At 36.4% G+C, this 22,437-nt stretch overlaps 15 protein-coding genes across 15 annotated transcripts; 3 read left to right on the top strand and 12 right to left on the bottom strand.

Moving 5' to 3' along the window:
* Positions 1-423: 423 nt before the first annotated feature.
* On the bottom strand, positions 424-1,839 carry C9374_004790 (uncharacterized protein; the record flags this gene model as incomplete). Its single annotated transcript, XM_044694468.1, has 1 exon — positions 424-1,839. One exon carries the CDS (start codon positions 1,837-1,839, stop codon positions 424-426), a length of 1,416 nt encoding a protein of 471 aa, XP_044548502.1.
* A 276-nt stretch (positions 1,840-2,115) lies between these two features.
* Positions 2,116-3,980, bottom strand: C9374_004789 (uncharacterized protein; the record flags this gene model as incomplete). Its single annotated transcript, XM_044694466.1, has 5 exons — positions 2,116-2,152; positions 2,213-2,242; positions 2,348-3,105; positions 3,236-3,547; positions 3,681-3,980. The coding sequence occupies 5 exons, from the start codon at positions 3,978-3,980 to the stop codon at positions 2,116-2,118; spliced, it is 1,437 nt and encodes a 478-aa protein (XP_044548501.1).
* Positions 3,981-4,117: 137 nt separating this feature from the next.
* C9374_004788 (uncharacterized protein) lies at positions 4,118-4,726 on the bottom strand (the record flags this gene model as incomplete). The annotated part of the gene is made up of 1 exon (XM_044694465.1): positions 4,118-4,726. The coding sequence occupies one exon, from the start codon at positions 4,724-4,726 to the stop codon at positions 4,118-4,120; it is 609 nt and encodes a 202-aa protein (XP_044548500.1).
* Positions 4,727-5,009: 283 nt separating this feature from the next.
* On the bottom strand, positions 5,010-6,426 carry C9374_004787 (uncharacterized protein; the record flags this gene model as incomplete). The annotated part of the gene is made up of 2 exons (XM_044694464.1): positions 5,010-5,911; positions 6,027-6,426. 2 exons carry the CDS (start codon positions 6,424-6,426, stop codon positions 5,010-5,012), a joined length of 1,302 nt encoding a protein of 433 aa, XP_044548499.1.
* Positions 6,427-6,966: 540 nt separating this feature from the next.
* Positions 6,967-8,343, top strand: C9374_004786 (uncharacterized protein; the record flags this gene model as incomplete). The annotated part of the gene is made up of 1 exon (XM_044694463.1): positions 6,967-8,343. One exon carries the CDS (start codon positions 6,967-6,969, stop codon positions 8,341-8,343), a length of 1,377 nt encoding a protein of 458 aa, XP_044548498.1.
* Positions 8,344-8,497: 154 nt separating this feature from the next.
* Positions 8,498-9,770, bottom strand: C9374_004785 (uncharacterized protein; the record flags this gene model as incomplete). The annotated part of the gene is made up of 2 exons (XM_044694462.1): positions 8,498-8,895; positions 9,269-9,770. The coding sequence occupies 2 exons, from the start codon at positions 9,768-9,770 to the stop codon at positions 8,498-8,500; spliced, it is 900 nt and encodes a 299-aa protein (XP_044548497.1).
* A 127-nt stretch (positions 9,771-9,897) lies between these two features.
* Positions 9,898-12,117, bottom strand: C9374_004784 (uncharacterized protein; the record flags this gene model as incomplete). The annotated part of the gene is made up of 1 exon (XM_044694461.1): positions 9,898-12,117. The coding sequence occupies one exon, from the start codon at positions 12,115-12,117 to the stop codon at positions 9,898-9,900; it is 2,220 nt and encodes a 739-aa protein (XP_044548496.1).
* A 194-nt stretch (positions 12,118-12,311) lies between these two features.
* Positions 12,312-13,898, bottom strand: C9374_004783 (uncharacterized protein; the record flags this gene model as incomplete). The annotated part of the gene is made up of 1 exon (XM_044694460.1): positions 12,312-13,898. One exon carries the CDS (start codon positions 13,896-13,898, stop codon positions 12,312-12,314), a length of 1,587 nt encoding a protein of 528 aa, XP_044548495.1.
* A 57-nt stretch (positions 13,899-13,955) lies between these two features.
* C9374_004782 (uncharacterized protein) lies at positions 13,956-14,877 on the bottom strand (the record flags this gene model as incomplete). The annotated part of the gene is made up of 3 exons (XM_044694459.1): positions 13,956-14,142; positions 14,218-14,700; positions 14,780-14,877. 3 exons carry the CDS (start codon positions 14,875-14,877, stop codon positions 13,956-13,958), a joined length of 768 nt encoding a protein of 255 aa, XP_044548494.1.
* A 242-nt stretch (positions 14,878-15,119) lies between these two features.
* Positions 15,120-16,352, top strand: C9374_004781 (uncharacterized protein; the record flags this gene model as incomplete). The annotated part of the gene is made up of 1 exon (XM_044694458.1): positions 15,120-16,352. One exon carries the CDS (start codon positions 15,120-15,122, stop codon positions 16,350-16,352), a length of 1,233 nt encoding a protein of 410 aa, XP_044548493.1.
* Positions 16,353-16,403: 51 nt separating this feature from the next.
* C9374_004780 (uncharacterized protein) lies at positions 16,404-17,750 on the bottom strand (the record flags this gene model as incomplete). The annotated part of the gene is made up of 1 exon (XM_044694457.1): positions 16,404-17,750. The coding sequence occupies one exon, from the start codon at positions 17,748-17,750 to the stop codon at positions 16,404-16,406; it is 1,347 nt and encodes a 448-aa protein (XP_044548492.1).
* A 116-nt stretch (positions 17,751-17,866) lies between these two features.
* Positions 17,867-18,781, bottom strand: C9374_004779 (uncharacterized protein; the record flags this gene model as incomplete). The annotated part of the gene is made up of 1 exon (XM_044694455.1): positions 17,867-18,781. The coding sequence occupies one exon, from the start codon at positions 18,779-18,781 to the stop codon at positions 17,867-17,869; it is 915 nt and encodes a 304-aa protein (XP_044548491.1).
* A 342-nt stretch (positions 18,782-19,123) lies between these two features.
* On the bottom strand, positions 19,124-20,197 carry C9374_004778 (uncharacterized protein; the record flags this gene model as incomplete). The annotated part of the gene is made up of 1 exon (XM_044694454.1): positions 19,124-20,197. The coding sequence occupies one exon, from the start codon at positions 20,195-20,197 to the stop codon at positions 19,124-19,126; it is 1,074 nt and encodes a 357-aa protein (XP_044548490.1).
* A 384-nt stretch (positions 20,198-20,581) lies between these two features.
* Positions 20,582-21,604, bottom strand: C9374_004777 (uncharacterized protein; the record flags this gene model as incomplete). The annotated part of the gene is made up of 1 exon (XM_044694453.1): positions 20,582-21,604. One exon carries the CDS (start codon positions 21,602-21,604, stop codon positions 20,582-20,584), a length of 1,023 nt encoding a protein of 340 aa, XP_044548489.1.
* Positions 21,605-21,900: 296 nt separating this feature from the next.
* On the top strand, positions 21,901-22,149 carry C9374_004776 (uncharacterized protein; the record flags this gene model as incomplete). Its single annotated transcript, XM_044694452.1, has 1 exon — positions 21,901-22,149. One exon carries the CDS (start codon positions 21,901-21,903, stop codon positions 22,147-22,149), a length of 249 nt encoding a protein of 82 aa, XP_044548488.1.
* Positions 22,150-22,437: the final 288 nt, after the last annotated feature.

Raw genomic sequence — 22,437 nt, 5'->3', positions numbered from 1 at the left:
TAAATGACAAGTGACTTGTGTTGGTCTTTTGGTTCGTTGATTGGAATTTGGAGGACTTTGTTTGTTACACATCATTGTGTTTGTTTAGAATTTTGAATCTAAACCATGAGTTGTTTTGCCGATACATTGAGTTTTGTTCAAGAACGATCGATATCGAGAAGTCAGTTGTCATTCTGGGCAAAAAACAAGTTCGTGACGTTGCTCTATTACAAATTTCTTTTGTTATCTAATTTGGTGTTTGAAGTTTTTTACATTGCGTTTGTTGTTTTTTAAATTGTAAAGTGGAATTAGCAGTTCTGTTATTACTTGAATGAATTGTGTTTGTGTGTGAATTGTTATTGAGCTTCACACAAACACAAATCATTCAAATAATAATTTCTGGTCTTCCACCTCACATGAGGAACGAAATGGATGGACATGGACTCATGGCAATTTTGGATGAGTGTCATGATCATCTGGATCATTCCCGTTATGGAAATTATTTTTGGAATTCTTAAGAGAAATCGAATCTTCGAATTCCCTTTGAGGTTCAGCTTGTTCGTTGTCTTGCTGTAGCTCCATGGATGCTTCAGAAAGGTCACGAATCATATTGTAATTGTTTGTAGTACTGTTAATAATATCACTACCAGTATTGTAATTATTATTGTTACTATTATAATTGATAGTGTAATTATTAGATGATTGATATTGGTTAGAGTTTTCAAAGTTCAACAAACCATCATTCCAATGGCTGTTATATGGTTTCAAAACTGATTGGTTCTCATTCATCAATGAATCAGCAACATTTGGTTCTTCGTCTTGAGAGGGAAAAGAATTCAAATCGTTGAGATTATCGATCGTCAGAGAAGAATGTTTTTTCTTTTTTGATTTCTTGTATTGAGGCGACTTTTCGAGTGAAGAAGATATTTCAACATGTTCCTGTGAAATATACTTTCTTTTCAAATGGTCACGACTGGAAATGTCACTGGTCATCGTTGGTTGTTGTTGATGACTTGTTTGAATTTGTTGTAAGAATTGTGAGATTAATAGAAATAGTTGAGAATTAAGGTTAGAATTATTTTGAGTATTAACATTATTTTGAGAATTCAATGTCATGGACATGGTATTGACATTGGCTGGAAAAGCACACGTATGATCAACAAATTGAGGTGTTGTTGTCAATGAAATGCATTCGTCAATGATCTGTCCAAAATCATCTTCAGAATTCATCTCTGTAAATGTTTCAAATTTTTCTTCATTTGAGTTCAAGAAAGAATTTTCATGTTCATCCTTAATGTGGTTGAAATGATCATTCTCTTGACTCGATATTGTGACTTGTCCATAATTATAACAACAATCATCATCGACATGTTCATTCGCAGGAACATGACGATCGATTGGAACAAGTCGTATTGGGCTTAATGAGTGGTTATCATGTGGAAGAGAGGTCGACTCGTTTTGTTTCGGTGGTGCTGGAGGTGTTTGTAGTTGTGGTTGTTGTTTTGAATTGAAACTATTTGGATTTTCATTCATTCGTAACAAGTTGACATTTGTCTCCTTTTGATCATCTGAAACATGAGGTACATGAACATGATGGAGAGTATCATCAGATGAATGAGATGACTCGTCAATATGAACATGATCATCCAAATTACCAATTGAAGTAGAAGCAACTCCCATTGGTGTTTCAATCAGCGAAGAAGATGCGTCGGTTTGATCGTTTGCATGTTCTATGGTTGTTGGTGTTTCTTCTTCTGCTTCTGCCCATGCTTCTGTGGAATGATTCGGTTGAGTCAAGAATTCTTGAGAATAATCATCACACACAAGAGTGATGGGAGGAGGGTTGTGTTTCTGGTTCATACGTACGAGGTAGAGTTATTGTTCACAAGCTTGAGCTGATTTTCAACGAATACGTGTTTGAAGTATTTTTTTTAAGACTTTGCGGATTGAATTTGATTTGAAATGGAAGGTGACAAACGTGACAGGCTGTCGGTTTTGGAGAAAACACGGGATTGGTGGAAGTGGTCTTGGTTTTCATTGTAAACTCAGAGACTGTTTGTGGTGTTTCGAATATGCATTCCTTGAAATGAAAAGGCTTTAAATGTTTTTATTGACATTTGAAAAATGATTAAAAGTCTATTCTTTAAAGTGTTCTGCATCATATTGACAAAGTCTAAAATGAGAAAATGTAAATGAATCAATCGATTTAAAAGAAAACAAATACAACACTTACAGTGAGACTATTTCTACACATCGGTTTCCACTAATAATTATAAGAGAAATGAAAATTCAACACATCACACAAATAAAAAAACAAAGCATTGACTTTTGGTCACAAATTCACAAATGATTATTTTGACCAACTTACCAAACTTCCAATTCTTCTGCATAACCTCCAAAGCTTATTGGTCTCTTCTTATTGACAACAATGACATGAACTTCTCTTCCTTGAAGGGAGGAAGCCACTGTGAAATCCAAATCGATTCTTCTCCATCCAATATCTTGTAAATTATGTAACATTTTCTTTGGGTATTCCACAAGATACAAATTATCACGATATAAATCTCTCGTTTCATCGTTCACTTCTCCGTCGTATCGGTCATGTTCTGTTCCTCTCCATGACAATGTTTGTAATGTCTCAATATATGTTTGAGAGGATGAGTCCTCAGTAGAAGCCGTTGACGTAGTAGTGGAAGTAGTAGAAGCAATTGCAACAGACGAGGTTGTGAAAAACTCTTTCAACAAATCCAAGTGTGAAGTTGAGGCAAGCAATGTTGGACATATTCCACCAATTTTTAAAGATGGAACGCCATAACTTGAAAGAGCATATGGGTTGAAGGATCGAATGGCAGCTGAAGGATATGGAACTGTTCCATCGAGGTGACACGCAGCAATGAGAGTTCTATTTGGAAATTTCAATAAAGCATTAACAAAGTCGGATCCTGGAACGCTCATTCTGAACAGTAAAGAGCTTTCAATGTCATCGGCATCTTCTAATTTCAATTCCTTTCCGGTTTTTCCCAACAAGCTCATAAAAGTATGAGCAGCGAATCGATAAGCAGCTCTAAAGAAGCCATTTCCAGGTTTTCTCACACCAAGGTGTGGTGTAGAAATTGTCACAAATGACTAATTCAGGTTGTTTGAAAACAGATCATTTCACCAAAGTACAGAAGTTCATACATATGTAAATCCAATTTGAATGCAAAATGCATACCAATACTTGAATTCATCCCAATGAGAATATCGCAACACTTACACACGGTAACAAAAAAGGCAAAACATGTTCTTTAAAATGTTGATAATGCAATTTCACACTTTCGCCATTTTCTTCTGCTGTAAAAATTGAGGAATCCTCTTCTGAATTTTCATTAAATGCTAACATCAATTTCACCAAATATCGAGCAATAAGACCTCCCAACGAATGACCAACAACCGTTAATTTCATTTTCTTATTTACACTCAAATTTACATTACGTTCATACAATACTTGCAAAACCTCGCACATGACATTTCTTCCAAGTGCTTCAATACCATCATGAGTTTTTCCTTCATTACACGAGCAGTCAATCTGTATTGGGTAGGAATTTCATTTTCCAAAAATTCCATCATTCCATCAACGATCCGAATTCAAATATTAAAATTTGAAAAACGGAAAAATTCAAAACGTCCAGTACGATCACGAGATCACAACAACTACTTACAATTATTGCATCCTTATTTTCATACATGGATTTTAATCGTTGAGAAATGTAATGAAAATCTTCGGCACTTCCATGCAAGCCATGGATCAATACAAACAAGTCGGAAGTGGTTGTTGTCGTTGCCGAAATATTCAATTGTTCCGGATGATGAGTTTCTGCAACATGATATTGCATGGTCGATTCTTGGTCGTTATTATTCTCTTCGGAAATTATATTATTTTCATCATTCCCGTTTCCAGTGGTCGTCTGATTTAACAACAAGGACTTGAGTCTTGTTTCAAGATCATCGTCTGTATACATTTTTTTTGTAAACTGTTGGTTTAATAAATTTCAAATTTAGAAACAATGGAGATTGTGCTAGAAGCGGAGACACGTGTTCTGTAAATGTGATCGGATGATGTCAATTACAATGGTTATGTTTTTGAAAGTCACACCATTCAATTCATTGTTGGCTGACTTTCTTCCAATCGATTTTTAACAATCTTATTGAACTCACTAAAATGATTGGCAAAATTACTCATTTTCAAATAGGTCATAAACAACCATCCCAAAAGACCTCCAAATGTCTCTTCATGTCTCAACGTACAACATGGTCTCTCTGAATTTTCACAAACATTTTCATCAGAATTCTCATCTTTGGTATGAAGAGATTTCACAGTAAAAGAATGTTCTCCACTAAATAACAAAATCCATCCAAAGCACACTCTCATTTCTCCCTTCCATCCAAAACTATATTCTTGAGAGGAATGATCCGTGTTCCAATGCCATAATTTTGCATTCATGACATCTCCTAAAATGTTTACTGGAAATTTCATAGTTTTCAAAAATTGAGATGAAAAATCGCGAGTGGAATGGTACAGAGTGGTTAACTCACCACAAGACAAGGGGGCATCTCCCCATCCATGGACCATTCCGATCGGATAGTTCTTCTTTTCAATGAGATGTTCGAATACTTGTTGAGCGGAGCGTTGAATCGAGATGGTACTTTCGACGTGTCCTTTCCAAAATGAAATGGAGGGAATATTTAGAAATGTATTATTCGTCATGTCTTGGTGTGAGTGATGGTAGGGCAGTTGGTTGTGATAATATTATTATTATTATTATTTTGTTATTTTTTAATTGTTGCTTGAAAACTTGTTGTAGTTGACACTTTTTTAACATGGTTAAATGTCCGCTTGATTTGCGTTTGAAATTTTTTCGATCAGAATTGTGCGATCAACAGCAAAATGATGCGACGCCATTAAGGCTTGAAACCTTTTTCACTACAATACTATAACTTTCCAAATTCCATTTATTCACAACAAGAGAAATATTGTTGGCCTAATATATTCATTCACTACTGACTTTCCCACGTTGTTCCATGAGAAGAGTTTTCAAATAAAATTCTCCAGCTCTGTATGAAGAACGAACCATGGGTCCACTCGCCACATATTTGAAATTGAATATTTTCTCACCAATTTCTTTGAGAGCTTCAAAACGTTTGGGAGAAATGTATTCGCTCACTTTCATGTGTTTCTTGGTTGGTCTTAAATATTGACCAATGGTGAGACAATCAACGCCCACTTGTCTCAATTCCCACATGGTTTCAAATATTTGTTCGTCTGTCTCTCCTAATCCAACCATGAGGGAGCTCTTGGTAATAATGTTGGGATTGGTTTCTTTTGCTAATTGCAAGACTCTGAGAGATTGACGAAAATGAGCTCGATAATCACGAACTTCAGGTGTCAGAGCTTCCACAGTTTCAACATTGTGAGCATAAACATCCATGCCAGAGAGACTCATCTTTTTCACACATTCTTCAGCACCAGCAAAATCTCCAGTTAAACATTCGACTAGTATACTTGGTTGTTTTTCCTTAATCCTTTTCACAGTTTCATAAAAATGATTGGCACCTCCATCCGCTAAATCATCTCGATCCACTGAGGTCAATACAACATAATCCAAACCCCATTTCACAATAGCCTCAGCAGTATTTTCTGGCTCGCTTGAATCAAGTGCAGGAGGAGCTCTACTTGTCTTCACTGCACAAAATCTGCATCCTCTCGTGCACGTGTCGCCCATTAACATGATGGTGGCTGTGGCTAATTGGTTGTGAGAGGCATTGTGGGAGGTCTTTTCCAAGACATTTACTGCTGCCGAATGCTCTTCTGTGTTTGAAATTGTCACATCGTCTTGCATGAGTTGCTTTTTTGCAACACCACCCCAACACTCTCCAATGTTTGGACATTTCGCTGGAATCATTGAAATCATGATGCGTATCGCATGTAACATCCAGGTCAATAATAGTCGCGGTTTAGGGTTCAGGTAATGAAACATTCCTTATTAATTTGATATGTCAATACTCACCTTCCACACAAACAGTATTCAATTTGAGTCCACTCAGAGTCTTTTTTAAGCGGTTGTAATTTGCATTGGCTTCTTCCGTGGTTGGAACAATGTTAGACATGAGCCATCTTGGTTTCACTTTAATAAGCTCCGCCTGTTTGATTTTTCCGTCATAGTAAATTCGATTCTCATCAGATGTATTTGCTGGATAATGTTTAAGCAATAAGGCCTCGTCACTCATGGACGTTCTCGGAAAGTATTCTCTCATTTCATCAAAGGTTTCCATTGTAAATTGAGAATTTAACATTTGCATGGCACGAGTGATGAGTTCATCTCGTTCTTGCAAAGCACTTTCCGAATGTGTTGGTTGATAATTTCTTCGATTTTTAATCATATTTCGTCTCTTTGATCGGTGGTCCATGGTTGTGTGTTGTTCTTGAGTTAGTTCGGAACTTTGGTCCTCGATTGATTGTTGTTGATTATTGAGGATGGCAGCACCACAGGAAGATAAAGTTTTGGAGCGTTGGATATGATAGGAGTGATGATGGTAATTATTTGTAAATATGTAGGATGATGAAGATGACAATGAATTCCTCAAGCACCACGATCTTGAGGCCATTCGTGGCAGATGTCTTGATGATGAAAGCATCGTGCTCGGACGTGAATTGTCTTGTTCTTTCAAAAAGTTGTTACGAGTGAGAATTGAGATTTCAAAAAGTAGAAGTGGTCCGTGACTAGAGGAAAATTGCGAAGTCTTTGTGGTGGTTCTTGTTGTGTTTTTTCCGTTGTTTATAAATTATTACCCTTATCGTCTGGTGTTTGTGCCTTCAATGAATTGAACCATCATCCTCGTCCTCACCAACGAATTAAATTATCCACCCAGCTGTTGATTGGCTTTGTAATTGATTCATTGATAGATCTATTCTCAATCAAAATACTAAGAAAAGAAGAACCGAACCGGATGAAGCAAAGGTTGTTACTTTTGAATAATGTTGTTATGGATTTAGGCTATGCTACAAGCCTTCTTCGTCATTCAACAACTTGTTGGACTCTTCTTTCAAATCACCATCATCATCACCCAATTGCAAGACATTATTCAAATTCGAAACTAAATCATACTAATACATCAAACCATACATTGTATCATCCCATATCGGAAGGCTTTTTTGAATGGAGCAAACGATTGGACAATATCTCATCATTGGCCGCAACATGTAAAGAACAGACTCTTCATCATGAAGAAAAAACAAGAATACCTTCTTCTTCCGATTCTCTACAATTAATACTCCTCGCCAACGCCTCCTATTCTCAAAGTTTGGCACTTCAAACCTACTTATTTGATTTCATAAAAAGCCAAAAATCCAACTCCCGTCGTTCTCAATATTTAATAGCTACGGAACATGTTGAATCTTGTTTCACGATTGGAAAACTTCGTTTTGATGAAACCTTCTCACAACGACATTTTATTAAGAATGATCGAGAGTTGAAGATTTACAAAATTGGACGAGGAGGTGGAATTACGTTTCATGGACCAGGTCAATTGGTCTTGTATCCAATTTTTGATTTGGAAACGAGTCGTGTCTTGATGAGAAATATCAAGTGGTTTTCTGATGAATTCATGTTGAAAACATTGACTGTTCCAGTATTACAGGAATTTGTAAATTCTATGGTTGCCACAAAGGAATCATTCTCTAACAAGTGTGACCTTGAGAAGGGAGATGGCTCACGAATGCACTTGACCAATCACTCGCCCATTTCTCTTCATGTTGGAGGAGAATCAGAAATGGGAATTTATTCTGAAATTCATTCATTTAAGGAAAATGTCAAGATGAAGGAATTCACACAACAGCTCAGTAGTTGTTGTGACCAACCACACGAGCAAATCAAGTCGAAACGAAAATTGGCCTCCATTGGACTACAACTTTCGAGATGGTGTACCATGCATGGAATTGCCATTAATTTAGATTTGAACGAACGTGATTTGAAAACTTTTCGAGAGGATATTGTGGCTTGTGGATTGCAACATGTGACCATGACAAGTCTAGCTCAAGAAATTGAGAGAGTCAAACACGAACAGCATCATGACGTTGTTGCAAAAGACATTCACGAAGGTAACAGTCACGCGTTCTCATTTACAACAGGACATTATGGAGAGTTATTGAGTCTGTTGCTAAAACATTTACAACGGTGTCAATTTCAAATTGATGATATTTTGCTGGTGGATGGATTACAAACCTCCAAATCGCGCTGGCTTTTGAAACCAGAATGTACTGACGACTCGGCAAAAGACAAGTTGCTACAGTTTATTAAGGCCAATTTGTCAACTGATGAGGCTTAGCAAAGATAACAGTTTTTAATGACATACTACTTGACCCAAAAAGAAACATTTCACGACATGTCCTGATGATCACAAAATATTGAAAGCTTGAGGCTCATTTATGCATTTGTTAGTTCTTTTATACATTGCAATATAATATTTCTCAAATGCAAAATTAGTTTTGAAGTGGTTCATAAGTACCGTCCTTTGACAAATTTTTAGAAGTATTTACGGTGAACTCATTGCTCAAAGGAACGCTAACAAGCTTTTTACCTTCCTCAAAGTGTTGAATTTTACCCCACATGTCAACCTTCAAGCGCAAACTCTTTTTGAAAAGTGTAATTTTGGCATTACGCAAAATGATTGAGTTTCCAACCTTGACATCTTTCAATTGATCCTTATGAACAGACAAGACGACACAGCCAGTCTCATCTCCTACGGTAACTTCACAGACTGCAGTGTCCTTGGTCTCAGCAACAACCTCAATGGATACAACCTTACAGACAATGTTAAAACCTCCTTGGCCTGGATAAAAACCTGCTGCGCCTGGCTCAACATCCTTTATCTTGATGACTATTTTGATGAAATATGGCAAAGATGGAACATTTGAAGGAGCGGATTGATATTTCAAGCCACAATTCAATGAAAATAATAATTGGTGATGCCATTCGTTGATGACGACAGAATATGATCGTGGCCATAATATTTAACGTGATATTGATTTAGAGATGAGGATGATTTGACATAGGAGGATCATTAGGAGAATAAAGAAGAAAATTTCATATCATTCACATAGAGGCATCAGGCAAATAATCATCAGCAGAATAATAAAGAAAATTTCAAGAGAGTATTGTGGTGGGTGAAATTGAAAGTAAGAAATATTATCGGTGAATATAAGTATTAATTCAAGTTATCGTGATTAATACAAAATGAAGAAAAAGCTTACATTTTGGAATTCTGGGTTTTGGCTTATCAGTGGTTTGGGGAGATGTGGATGATTCAGCAGCTTGCTTTGGTTCCTTAGGTTGTTGTTGTTGTTGTTCCTGTGGAGTGGTGGATGAATCTTGTTGTTTTGGTTTTCTGAATTTTCTTCTTGGTTTCTTTTGAGATGTTGCTGATGGTTCCTTTGGTTGTTGTTCAGCACTTGAGCCATTACTACTAGTAGCAGGAGCAGAGCCTTCTTGCTTTGGTTTTCTAGGCTTTGTTTGTTGTTGTTGTTGGGTGGAATCCGAGTAAGTAGTTGCTGCTGGTTGAGTTGATTGTTGTTGTTGTTCGTTCTTTGGAGAAGGCTTACCACCAGATGAAGATGATCTTCCACCTCTACTTCCTCCACGACTTCCTCCGCGTCCTCTTCTTCTAACACCAGCATTGTTGGTAGTAGATTTTGCTCCTGCTTCAGGATTGCTTGGTGTTGTTGTAGGATTTGTTGCTGTTTCGGTGCTGCTCATTTTCGTGTTGGTGATGAAAGTTGTATTGCGATGATGTATTTTTTTCGAAAATGAAAAGTGTTGCGAATTCCAAGATTGATCGATCATCAAGCCTGTGCTGTTATTTATTGATCAGTCATCTTGGCACTTAGTACGAAAAGTATTTGGAAAATATTTCGGCGCTTGCTTCTTGTTGAATCAGGTGTGTTGGATTGCTGAATAGCTTTTTCACCAACTTGGTCAAACGTCTTGGATGGTCGATAGGAACTTCAAAGATGAAACAATACTGCTCCAATTCCAATTGTTCCTCTCTTGGAGCAACACTCCGCTCGAAATGATTTCTCAGACTTCTTTCCAGGAATGCTTTTTGATGGAGAAGAGTGCCAGTGTCTGTTTCAACTTGACTCTTTTGGTACGACTGAATTTCGCTTTCAATAAGGTGAATACATTTGTCCAAGTTAGTCGCCGCTTTCTCTTCCTTAGAAATGAGTTGCAACACTTGAGCTCTCTTTGTATAGATCTCGCCATTTTCATGGAAGAGCTGACACAATTTCAATTTCAAATCGTGAATGGTTTGTTCATGACTGCGGTTAGTGGTTGGCAAGGATTCTTCTTCATTAGTTGGTTTAAAAATTGTGGTGCTGGACAACTCCTCATTAGTTGGGGATGAAATAATATTACTTTTTTGTGAATTTCTCAAGCTCTTGTTGACAGCTCTCCACCAATGTTGGATAGTGATTGCAGAAGAACGCCATTGCCTCACTTGTTTTCTCACCTTATAGCCTTTCACCAGCGAAGTAATGAGAATAAAGATGGCGTACATCACATCATCAATCTTGTACAGATCCATGATTTTCTTCAATGGTTTACATTTGATGGGAAGAATGTGAAGCAAATTAAAATAACGCCTGGATTGTGCTGCTCTCTTTTCTTTAGCTACCTTGTTGATGGCAATGAGTTGAAACTCTTCAAATGGTTTAAAATGCTTGGGGTCCTTGTTGTGTACATACTTGACAATATCTGAATTGGAGTGAACACCCAAAAAATGCTTTGTTCCGTTAAAGTTTGTAATGGGCCTAACATAGATTTGGCTTTTTGGTTTTACGAATGGAAGTAAGGTAGATTTTTGTAGTTCAGCAATTCCATGGTCATTTTCAATTCTTTTCACGTGCCATTCGTCATTCAAAATGCTGGAACGGTTAATAATATTTCTAGGACAATCATGCACCATTTTCATGTTTGATAGCGAAAGATGGTGATTGTGAATAGCTTCTCGTTCTTTTTTACATATTTCGCACATACATTCAAAATCATGGAATACAGTATTATCAACAATGGTAATAGTTGTCAAGGTCGTGTCCTTGTCGTGATTCAACGAGGTGTTTGTTGTGGTATTGCAGTCTTTCTTTGACAAGGTGTATTCCAGTTGGTTCTCCTCACCACTCTTGTCCAAGCTCATGTCTTGTGTTTCAGTATTTCCCATACTCATCGATTCGTCTTCATCACAATCATGCTCTTCCTCTCCTTGCGTGGTCGTTATTTCATCCACTTGATTTGCATCTAAAGATCTCTTCATAAGGGGGTGGCAAAATTTTAAAAACTTTTCCAAATGCTTTGGAGGCGTAGCATGGATGTCATGCATCTTGATCTGCATAGGTGAAGTCGGATCCTTCATTCGTTTTCCTGTCTTTAAGGCTACTGGTGATAACGAGGCAGATATTAGGTGATTAGGTAGTGCTTTTGATCCTTTCTGTTTGTAGTCTGAATGACCTGTAGTGCTAGGTCGGTTCTTGCTCGTCTTCTTGGATGGTGTATCCTCTTTTAATGCCTGCTCACTGTCTGCCTTCTTTCGGATCGTTATGGGAGAGGTTTTAACGGCGAGTTTTGAAGATGATTTCTTGAGCGATGAAGAGCGAGGGGTGTTGTTGGTAATTTGGGTTGTAGCAATCAGGTGCGGTGTCTTGGGAGTTTTGCTTCCAACTGGACTCGATGAATGGTCTTGTGTGGATATTGATTTAATTGTATCAAGGTGATGATGTTGAGGGAATGAATTGTTGGTTGGAGTTGATGATTGGGCTGAAAGAATGTGCTGTGGGTCTTTCAATAGCAATGAAGATGATGGCGATGAGTAGAGCTTGTATCGGTCCAATCTACCTCTGGGAGAGTTCGTAAGGTACGTGGAATTGTTCTCACTACTACCATCACCTAAGGTACTGGGGTTGGTTGATAATGTGCTTACGGGAACATGTCCTGTGCCTGTTTCCGTTGGGCAATGGTGGTGTTCGGATACATCATCTGTTGCGTGTGCTTTACTTTCATTCTCTGTAAGCTGGTAATGAGTGAGCGAAGCGGCAGGTAGAGGACACATTTTTTTGTTTCTAAAAACATTAATTCCTTAATTTGAAACATCCGTGTTCTCTTACAGAGCGATATATCATTGTTGTGAAATCTACAATTTGTCATTTCATGAGCCACAAATTCCCATTATTTCATGAGCTGCAGTTAACACATTCCAAGCTTTTCACAATGTGTTGGACGAAGCTTTTTCAAATAATTTAATTCTCACTTTACTTTCTTTTCATTCCTCAAAAGCATCTTTTCATGAATCGCTTTCTGTAATTCAATCATGTCCAATGGTTTCTTTCCCATGAAGAAGCAGAAAAATCCCAAACTTCCAAAAACGTGCCACATTCCATGCCACAGTCTCAAATAATCATTGAAATTGTCAAGGCCCTTAATGAAACATGCTAGACCTAAAAGCAAAGAGATCACACCTGCACATATCCAACCGAATCGGTACGAAGGTCTTAAATGTGATTCCAAGAGAAAGAGACATCTTGCAATGACAATCACGGAAGGCACAATAATAGGCAAGAAGGTGTAATATTCTTCCCATGGTGCCTTTTCTTGACAAACCAAAGTGAAAAATAGAGAGCCCCACAACATCCACTCATAGAATTTGCTTTGTTGCAACAGAATGCGTCGTGTTTCGGCTCTCACTTTACGAGATTGATAAGGTGGTAACGTTTTGTATGTGTGTTGCAGGGCCATCTCTGGATCACCATCCATGTCGTTATCACTTTCCACAGGTGGCATCAAATTAAAGCTGCTACTGTTGCTGCTACTACCGCCGTTCATGGGTAGTGAGCCACCAAATTCACCTCCATCACCATGAGAGAGATTGTCTAGACTCGCATCGCTTGAGGGGTCATAGCACGAGGTGAATAACTTTTCAAAAGCATTCATCTTTGAATGACCATACTCGGTCCATGCAAAATGGTTGGGAGGACAAGTCGTGCACAAGAAGAAGAATAATTGTTGCAGACTGAGAATGATGAAAATATTATCAAGGCGGTGCCATCGTCCATAATTCATTCCAAAAATTTCCACAAATAATGTCTCTCCTGTATGATAAAAAGTGCTAGTAACAAAAGTTCCAAATCCAATAACTGCCATGAATGGAAGATTAATTTTAAGAGCTACTATAATTAATGGAAAAACAAAAGCATTGGTACAGACAACTACTAACACTTCCAACCATTTTTCTGTCGAGTATCTCTGGTAAAAGTCAAAAAAATTTTCAACTAGACCTTCAGGAGGTGGTTTGGGTGTAGCGGCATCAGCCTTTTTTCCTTCAGTAGGTTTGTTTTGGGGTGAGTTATTAATTGTCGTTGGATTTTGTTGGTCGTTGTTTTCTTGTTGCTCTCCAAGATCAAGATCCAGTTTTGGAAGAGGTATTGGAGCTTGTTTATGCTCCTCTTCGTCGTCATCATTTTCGTCGAGATCTGTGGTAACCCTTCGTTTTCGTTGCGGTTCTTGAGGCATGAGTGGCATGACTGGTATTTGAGCTTGTACAAAAATGAATGAACTGGAAAAGATTTGTTTGAATAATGCTACCTTTTCGTTGTGGACATTCCCAGCATCGTGCTGATGGATTGGGTAGGTCCAGCAGTACGTTAATGCAATAAATAAAATTCCGAACAATAAAAACACTGGTAAAAACAGTCTTGATGAATCATGTTTCAATGATGTTGCAGGCCGTCGTCGTTCCGATAAAGATACTCGACTTTGTGTTGTTGTAGCAGTGATTGTAGTCCTATTGGGTTCGAACCAAACTGGTGAGCGAGGAGAATTTGGTTGTAAAGTCATTTTTTTTGATTTTGGATGACGAAAGCCTGTTGTCCACGAGAAATCTTCATCCATCGTTTACTGCCTCGATTGATGCCTACTTTTACTATTCAATTCACGGTAAATATCTTGGTCGGTCTTAAAGAGTGCGAGTAGAGAAATTTCCGGTACATAATCTTTGCAGATCAGAGTGTTTCGTAGTGACACACTGTGTTCAATGCATAGTCTTTGAAAAGTGCTGAGACCAACCAAACACGCATATCTTCTATGATTTCACATAGTGTGTACGAATTAATCATCACGTGTCAAGACAAAGTTTTTCAAAAATTCAAATACCTACTTGAAATCTAAAGTCAATAGAAATAGCATGTTAAATAATTTAGAGTTTCGTTGCTTGAGGGTGTTTCCAAGCCATGATTTGAGAATTGAAAAGTGTTTTGGTGGTTCATGGCTTGCTATGGTGGTATTTAATTCCTTGTCTTGCAAGTTATCGTGAAATAAGAATTGAAACATTCTCAAAATGCACAATGAAAGCCACAAGTGTTGAAACATTTCTGATTTTGAGAGTAACCATTGTTCGTACTTGTCTTGATCGAAATGATGCGAATTCGAGCTTGATGATTCTGTAATTGGTTCAGCTGAGGATTCAGCCATGTTTTCATCCAACAACAGTACAAAACATGCATGATCTGTAAATTTCATCAATTCTTTTTTCATTTCTAAAAATCCAATAATATAATACAAAGATTTTGAAATTTGTTGTGATTGAATTAAATTAATCAAATGTTGATAATCGAATATTAACTTGGTCTTGATGAGAAGCCTAATTGTGCATTTTTCAGCAAATTCAAATTGAATTTTAATCAAACAAGTCCATGTTCAAAAGTTTGAACAACACATACTCAATCCGTTCCTCGTCTGCATCTTCTCCCTTTTTTTGTAATTCAACAAATCTTTTCAAATATTGTTCCTCCTCCAGGTTGGTTCGGGATGAATTCATCAAATCTTATGGCAAAAGCATGAATATTTTTTTTTTTAATTTAATCAAATCAAAGTAACTTCAGTTGTAATTATTATATTACTATTATAATTACGTTCAACATATTCTGTGCTGATTTCAGATATTTTCAAGCTATTGAATTCATCGCAATATTTTCTGAATGAAATTGAAGTTCAAACTCAATTGTTATTTTTAACCAGCAAAAAAATATTACCAAATCCAAAACTTTTGAGAACATCACAATGACTTCCGAGAATGATTCCAATACATCTTCACCTTCCTCTGCATCATCGGCACCATCGGCGACGACCTTTGAGCTTCATCATGCCAACGAAATCTCTTCTCCTCCTCCGAAAAGATCTCTTAAAAAACAATTTTTTGATAATCAAACCAAACAATTCTTTAATGACCAAAGTAGAGCTTTTACAACCCGAATACGGCCAGCCAGTATTGTTGAATCATCTAAAAAGAAAGAAAAGAAGAAGCAGGATGATTACGTATTGGAGGCAAGGCGAGTGAAAGAACAGCCATTGAAGGAAACCACAAAAAACATCATTCAAGCACCGGCAATGAATGAAAGGCCAATGTTGTTGGAATTTGCAAGTGAAGAAGAATTACAATCCATGAAGGAGAACGCTGAAGAAAAATTTCAAATTGATCTTGACAAATTGTTTGAATTGGATTATGAAATGCTTATGAAAAGATTTTCTACCAATTCATCGGATGAAACCAATGGTACTATTGCGGATACAACCCCATTGACAACCACAAATACTGATTCTAATTCTCATGGCACAAAAAAAGACACATCATTTGCTACTATTTTGGAAAATAATCATGTCCAAGATGTAGTGGAATTTATCGATGCTCTTGTATTACCAATATATTCAACAGCTCTTATTGAATTTGGAAAGAAGAATCTATCCATTATTTTACAATGGGAATATATTTTGGACAAATTATTGTTATCGAGCGAAGATGAGGCAGTGTTCGATTTTCCCCCAGCAAAAACATCACTTCGAACTTTGGAGCATAATATTACCGATTATTACAAGATTGAATCAAGAGGAATGGATGCTGAACCAAATCGAAGAGTTCACATCACTAGGAAAAAATCAGAGTCAAGAAGACCTATAATTTTATTGAGTGACGTCTTGAATAACTCTGAACGTTATCAACAATTGCAACAACTTTTGAAAAATCGTGCTGAAAAACTAGAAGCATTGGCAGAGCAAAAAAATAAGGAAAAACTTGAAAAATTGTATGCTTGTTCAGTTGAGGAATCTGTAGACAACCACGGGTTCCAATTGGTCACCCCAAAGAAAAAGTATGCCAAGAAGAAGCAGCAAACAAAAAGTAGTGACCTGTTGCAAAAATCAAGTGAAAGCAAGAAAAATGCAACTGGCAAGCAAAAGGAAGTATCCGCGACGTCCATGCAAGGAAATACGTTCTCTCTCTTGAAAAATACCAAGTAATTTATATAACTCTGAAAATTTATAGATGCCTGTTGTATCAGAGGAGAAAAATTACAATTCACTAAACTCGTTTCGTAGCCGTGAAATTTCACCCATTTTGGAATCAATATCATGAAGGAGGATTTCGTGTGATTTCTGTAATGATGTTTCGGATTTTTCATTTTGCTGATCCAGTATTTTAAGCTCTTCTTTGAGGGATTCCAGTTTTTGCTCATATTTGCTTGACTCTGTGTCAATGCGAGATGGTATGTTGTTTAGCTCTGCAGAAATACTTTTTGAGGTAAATTCTTTTTGGAATTCTTCAACAAGATGAGAAAGAATATTTTGGAGAGCGTGGAATTGTGAATGGTCGGTTGTTCCATGATCAAGTTCCTGCAAGTGTGACGTTGAAGTGGTTCGAGTTGGAAAGATCGATGCATTGCTACATTTCGATTGAATTTCTAACAATTTTGAATTTAACCATTCTGTTTGTTCATTCAACACACGATCCTTCTCCTCAACCAAAGAATGCAGCATTTCTGAAATATTTCTCAAACATGTATTCTGTTCTTTTTGGGCTTTCAACTCTGAGACAAGACTTGCCAATTCCTTACTCATGACTTGTTGCACTTTAGAAAGTAATTCATTTTCAATTTGAAGTTTTTCAGAATAGGTGCAAAGTGTTTGAATGTCATCTTCCTTCAGGTTGATGTTCTGTTGACAAAATGACAACTGTTGTCGATGTTCCAATTTTGATTTTTCTATTTCAAAACGTAATAGTTTGACCTCTTCCTCTAATTGTTTGACTCTTTTTTTCATAAACGTATTTTCCTTCATGCATCCTTCATTATCATGCTTTAATATTGAGAGTTGTCGTTGATACTCTTCCATTTGAGTTTGCATTTTCTGTTTCGTTTTCTCATTCTCCAACATAAATTGACAAATACGTTGATGAATTTGATTTCCGAATGCAGTAAGAGGGAGTGTACAAGGAAGACATGCTTTTTCAATCGGAGTGTTGATGAATTGGTCGCTCAAGAAGAGATTTATAACATCCATCCAAGGTTGCATAGAATGTGTAGCGAGATTTGGCGTGTACACTACAGCTGGGGTTGCTTGCAGAACGTTGCTGAGCCTTCTCTTGATTGGCATTTGACAACTATTGTGATCCTGATGCCCACTACATGAAACTGGTTTTACAACATCGGAATGTCTTCTCGAAAGTGCTTGTTGATCCTTTCTATTATTGTGCGGAAAAAGAAATTGATTCAAAGATGGCTCATCTTTCTTATTTCGAGTCGTCCCAATTTCATTACTATTCTTATTGGTATTCGTGTTGAAGTGTTCTCGAGACTGATTCGAACGAGTAGAACAAGTTGTTAATTGTATTTGATCCATTGATTCCTTCCTTTCCGACATTGTACAGACTTGTTGTGCTTTTTATATTTAATGAGGTGTTGTTCGTTGTTTTTTTTTGACAAATGACAGGTGTTGATGCAACTTATTAAGGCTCACATGTATCTCCTCCTGCTGCGTTATTGATACAAATCATCGTCATCATGATATTGTTGATCTTGTGTTTCTCTCAGAAAACGAGGCCATCTTGGAAACCTTGTTATCCAATCAATGTGTTGTTCCGTCGAATTTGATAAATAATCAAACGCCAATTCAAAAGGTCGTTCAACATAGAGTACTTGGAGCCTCTTTTTCAAGAGTTCATGCAATGCGCGAGATCCCTGTTGTGAGATGGGATTACCTGTAAAGATGAGTGTCGTTAATTTTGTGGTGTCTTGCTTGGTGACATTTGACACTTCTAAGAAGGAATTAACATTTGCAATGGCCTTTGCTCCTAAATCTCCAATCTTGTTATAACTCAAATCTAAACATTCCAAACGACGAAACATTTCACTATTCGCCAATTCCACCGCTCCCTCATCACTAATTTCATTATGATGCAATTGAAGCACAATTAAATTTTTCAAATAAAAACTGTGAATGATTTGAATGAAACCAAAATTCGAAATTCCATTACAAGCCAATCTCAATAATTTCAAATGCGTCACGCATTTACTGTTACAAATGATCGATGCTCCAACATCTCCAAAATCATGAAATGAAACATCTAAATGTGTCAAATGTATATTCAAAGCAAGACATGGATGTGAAATTAAATTTGACACCTTTTCATCATTCATTTTTCGAAAATAATCATGTCGTTGAATGTGACATGTCTGTTCTTCTACATGTTCTGTATGAATCATTCGATCTTTGAAAGATAAATCCAAACTTGTCATTGGAATTTCCAAACACACCATGTACCATTGTTTGGAAACTTTCATTCCAACACAAAGAATGAATTTGGAATCTAAATAATTCAAAATTAGAGTGAGAGTGTCGTTGCAAAACACAGGTTGGTATGATGGTTGGATTAGTTGTCGTATTGATGACATGATCATGAATGTTTGTGTTTTGATATATCACAAATTTTTCTTTAATTTTCAATTTGATTTAAACGAGTTTCTTGGAGGATCCTCATGATGATCGTGTTAGAGCTGATCGGAATGTCAATGATATTTTTGTTTTTAATAATTTTTAAAAAACTGAACTCTGAGAAATCAAATTTTTTGTAGAGTGAGAATTGTAAAGTTTTACCCAATGAAAGGTAAACAGACGTTGTGACCAAACAATAAGCCAAGTCCTTCATACCTCATACATATATTCCCCAAAATACAATTCGAACAAGAAATTTTGACTTGGAAATATTTGAAAAGTTTTTTCGAAAATGTCACTTGTTATTTTTTTTTCTTTCTGCTCCCAGACAATGTCGAAGTGAATTTTCTTTTGACGCCTTGTCGAAACTTTTCGACTTTATCATAACGAACATTTTTCCATCGATTTCGTAATTCTTGCTGAATGTTGTTTGCATTGGCGGATGAAGAGGGTTGTTCTAATACAATAGAATTATCATTGGAAGGTATTGTCTGAGAGGACGTGGTGGATGAACATGACGCTTGAGGAATTGTGGAGGGTCTGTCACTTGTCACTCGTGATGTCGTACCTGGTCGAACATTTCTTTGCCGTAGGGTAGGAAGAATGCGACCATTTTGAATGGAATGGCCATTTCTTTCATTTCTGTTCGCTGTGGAATTCTCATTTTGATTCCTGATTCTTAATTGAGGCCTTTGATTGAGCAAAGAAGAATTTTCATTCCTTAATCGATTTAAAGATGGTCTGTTGGTGTGATCTCTTGTTGAACGATCTTGACTCGAAGTATTTTCATTGGATCTATTTTCATAATTATTATTTGTATTGGAATGGATTGGACTTTGAAAAGAAGAGGAATTCTGAGATGTGGAGGAATGATTATTGGATGGAATATTGATACGAGTTGAAGTGGTACGCTGTACAGATGTGAATAAATCATTCCAAATTCGATAGAGTAAGGTGCAAAATGAATTACATATATTTGGTAATTGTTTGAAAATTCCAAATAATATAATGAATAAAATTCCAAAACTATTAAATTGATACAATCTGACTCGATGTTGTAAATGATATACCATCCAATAGACCACACATCCAGAGAGGGCTCCAGTTGCATGTCCCAGAAAATCACCAATAAACATATTCAATATTAAATGTGCAACATCCATCAACGTAAAGAATTCAAAAACATTAAATACTAAATATTGATACAATAAATGTCCATAATAAATTCCACTAAATCCAATGGCATTCAAATGAAAAAAATAATTTCTAAATCTTGCATTGGATTTCATGAATTGAAAAATTATCAAGTTCACAAAAAAGTCAACAATCAAAATGGCAATCGTTAGAGTTGCTAAATCCATGGATGAAAATTGCATTCGTTCAAAATATTTATACGCCTATATTGAGAAAGAAATGTAGAATGTCACAATGTAGCAAAGTATGTGAAATGATGCGATGAATTTGGCCTTCCGAAAATATTTTGTAAAAATTGAATCCGAATTTAGAAATTAATGTTTCATCGTTGTGTGATTGTGTATTACGGCTCATCATGATCCGAGCCAAATGAATGCCAGACACGCACACAATCAATACACAAGACAAGGCCAACATTTTTTTCAAATGTATTTTGTTGGCGTTGTACACTTGACATTTGACAGATGTACAAGCGTTGGCAAGAATCACCTTCTAAGAAGAAACATGGAGTTTTTCCAAATTGTTGAACTTCATACGTTTCAACAAAATGAAATTTGAAACCAAGATTAATAGTCTAAATAAAAATACTTTTTCACATGCAATTCCTTTTTTGCACAATCAAAGACAGCCCTAAATCGATATTCATAATGAGCAGCTCCAGCATTGAAAACAACAGGAATCCAATTAAATCGATCGATACAAGCATCACTTTTTGAATCAACCCAACAATGTTCATCTCTGGAATAATAATAACTGTCATCCATCTTTTCAAAATAACAAAATGGTTTCACAAGTGACAAATCCGTGTGGTGAAAATTTTCCTCTTGTTCTTCATTCGATGGATATTTCTTGTAATGTTCTTCTTCTTTGTATTTGTCATTGTCGTTGTTGCATTCCTCTGATTCATATATTGAATTATATTCAATAAAAGGTGAAATTGCCAAATATTCATTTGACATTTCTGTGTCCAATAATAGTGTGTGTAACAGGTCCATCTTGTTATTTAAAATACATGCACAAAAAGTAGCTAATGGAATGATACGAGCATGTACAATTTCATAACGAGAATTACTTTTACAAAGTACAATCTTGTCATTCCATGGATTTGGTGCATATTCATTATTACTTAAAATAGTAAGTATGGTCGCTAACTTTGCAATCTTTGTTTTCATAAGAGCACCACGATCGATATTGGCATCATTACCACATGGATTCCATAAATATTCATCATGACAAATTTTAAAACTTGTCACTTCCTCTAAATCTTCTTCCCATTGATCATCTCTTTCCACAACCGATTGATAATATTGATACATTGGAATATTCATCATTAAATTTCTAAAAATACGACGATAATGATATTGATGATCATGCTCTGAAGAAGCATCGATTTCATCCACAGCACGACTCGAATATTCATCCCACCATTCATCCATCATGAAAAAATCGTCGCACAGCTTTTTCCAAAGAGCATTACATGAAGCCACTGAATTCCAAAATCGATTCACGAGGCAACAAGAAGCGAGTACTTGTTGAGGTTGGAGAAAGGATAAAATACAAAATAAATCATCAGCACTAAGGTGAGCCATTTTTTTTGTGTTTGTTTTTTGTTCAAATTGGAAATGAGGTTTTTATTGCAACACAAACAATGTTGATGGGTAAGGGGAACATTTTCAGAACTTGTGTCACTGCAGCGGTCTGTGTAGGTTTGTGAGATTGAAGAATCAAATAAAGCATACTTTTTCAATTCTTCTAGCTTCCTACGAGGAGATGTAAATAATTTGTGTTGAATTCGAAATTACCTCAAATAACCTCAACACATTATTATTCATTTTCACACTTTGAGGTTCATAGAGTGTCAGGTGTCATCACCTCATAAAAAAAAATGTCTTGGAACTCAGACGCCTATAAAAATCGAGGTGTAGACAGTGGTCTCAGTGAAATGTTCGGAATCGACGACGGTAACTCGAAATCCTCATCGACCACCTCTACAAAAACCCCTTCTTCAAAGCAACAAGCGATTGAATTGAAAGGAACGACCGAACAAATGATTGCACAATTGGACGAATATTTGAAGAAGGGTGTGATCAATCGAATTCAATATGAACAATTTAAAAAACAAATTACTCAATAGATACATCATGATTTTGAGAATAATTATTGTGTAAAATAGTAAAATGGTTGTGATTCGTTTCATTAAAAAATTATTTTGTGACAAGTGACGGATCTTTAGCTCATTTGAAAACTTGTCAAAATTTTTTTATTCCAACTCGATTTGCGTATGTCTTGTTGCTAGGAGCCATCACGCAGTAACAATTAAATGACAAAAAATCGCAAATTCTTCATAAAAAAAAAGTCTTGACGACCGTTTTATTGTTTGAGCAAGGTTCCTCTCTTAGTACGATTTTAATCATTAGCAGTC

Source organism: Naegleria lovaniensis (assembly GCF_003324165.1).
Source record: "Naegleria lovaniensis strain ATCC 30569 chromosome Unknown tig022, whole genome shotgun sequence".
NCBI classification, from domain to species: domain Eukaryota; phylum Heterolobosea; class Eutetramitea; order Acrasida; family Naegleriidae; genus Naegleria; species Naegleria lovaniensis.
The sequence above is the reverse complement of the archived record's forward strand: the minus strand, read 5'-3'. Positions and strand labels throughout refer to the sequence as shown.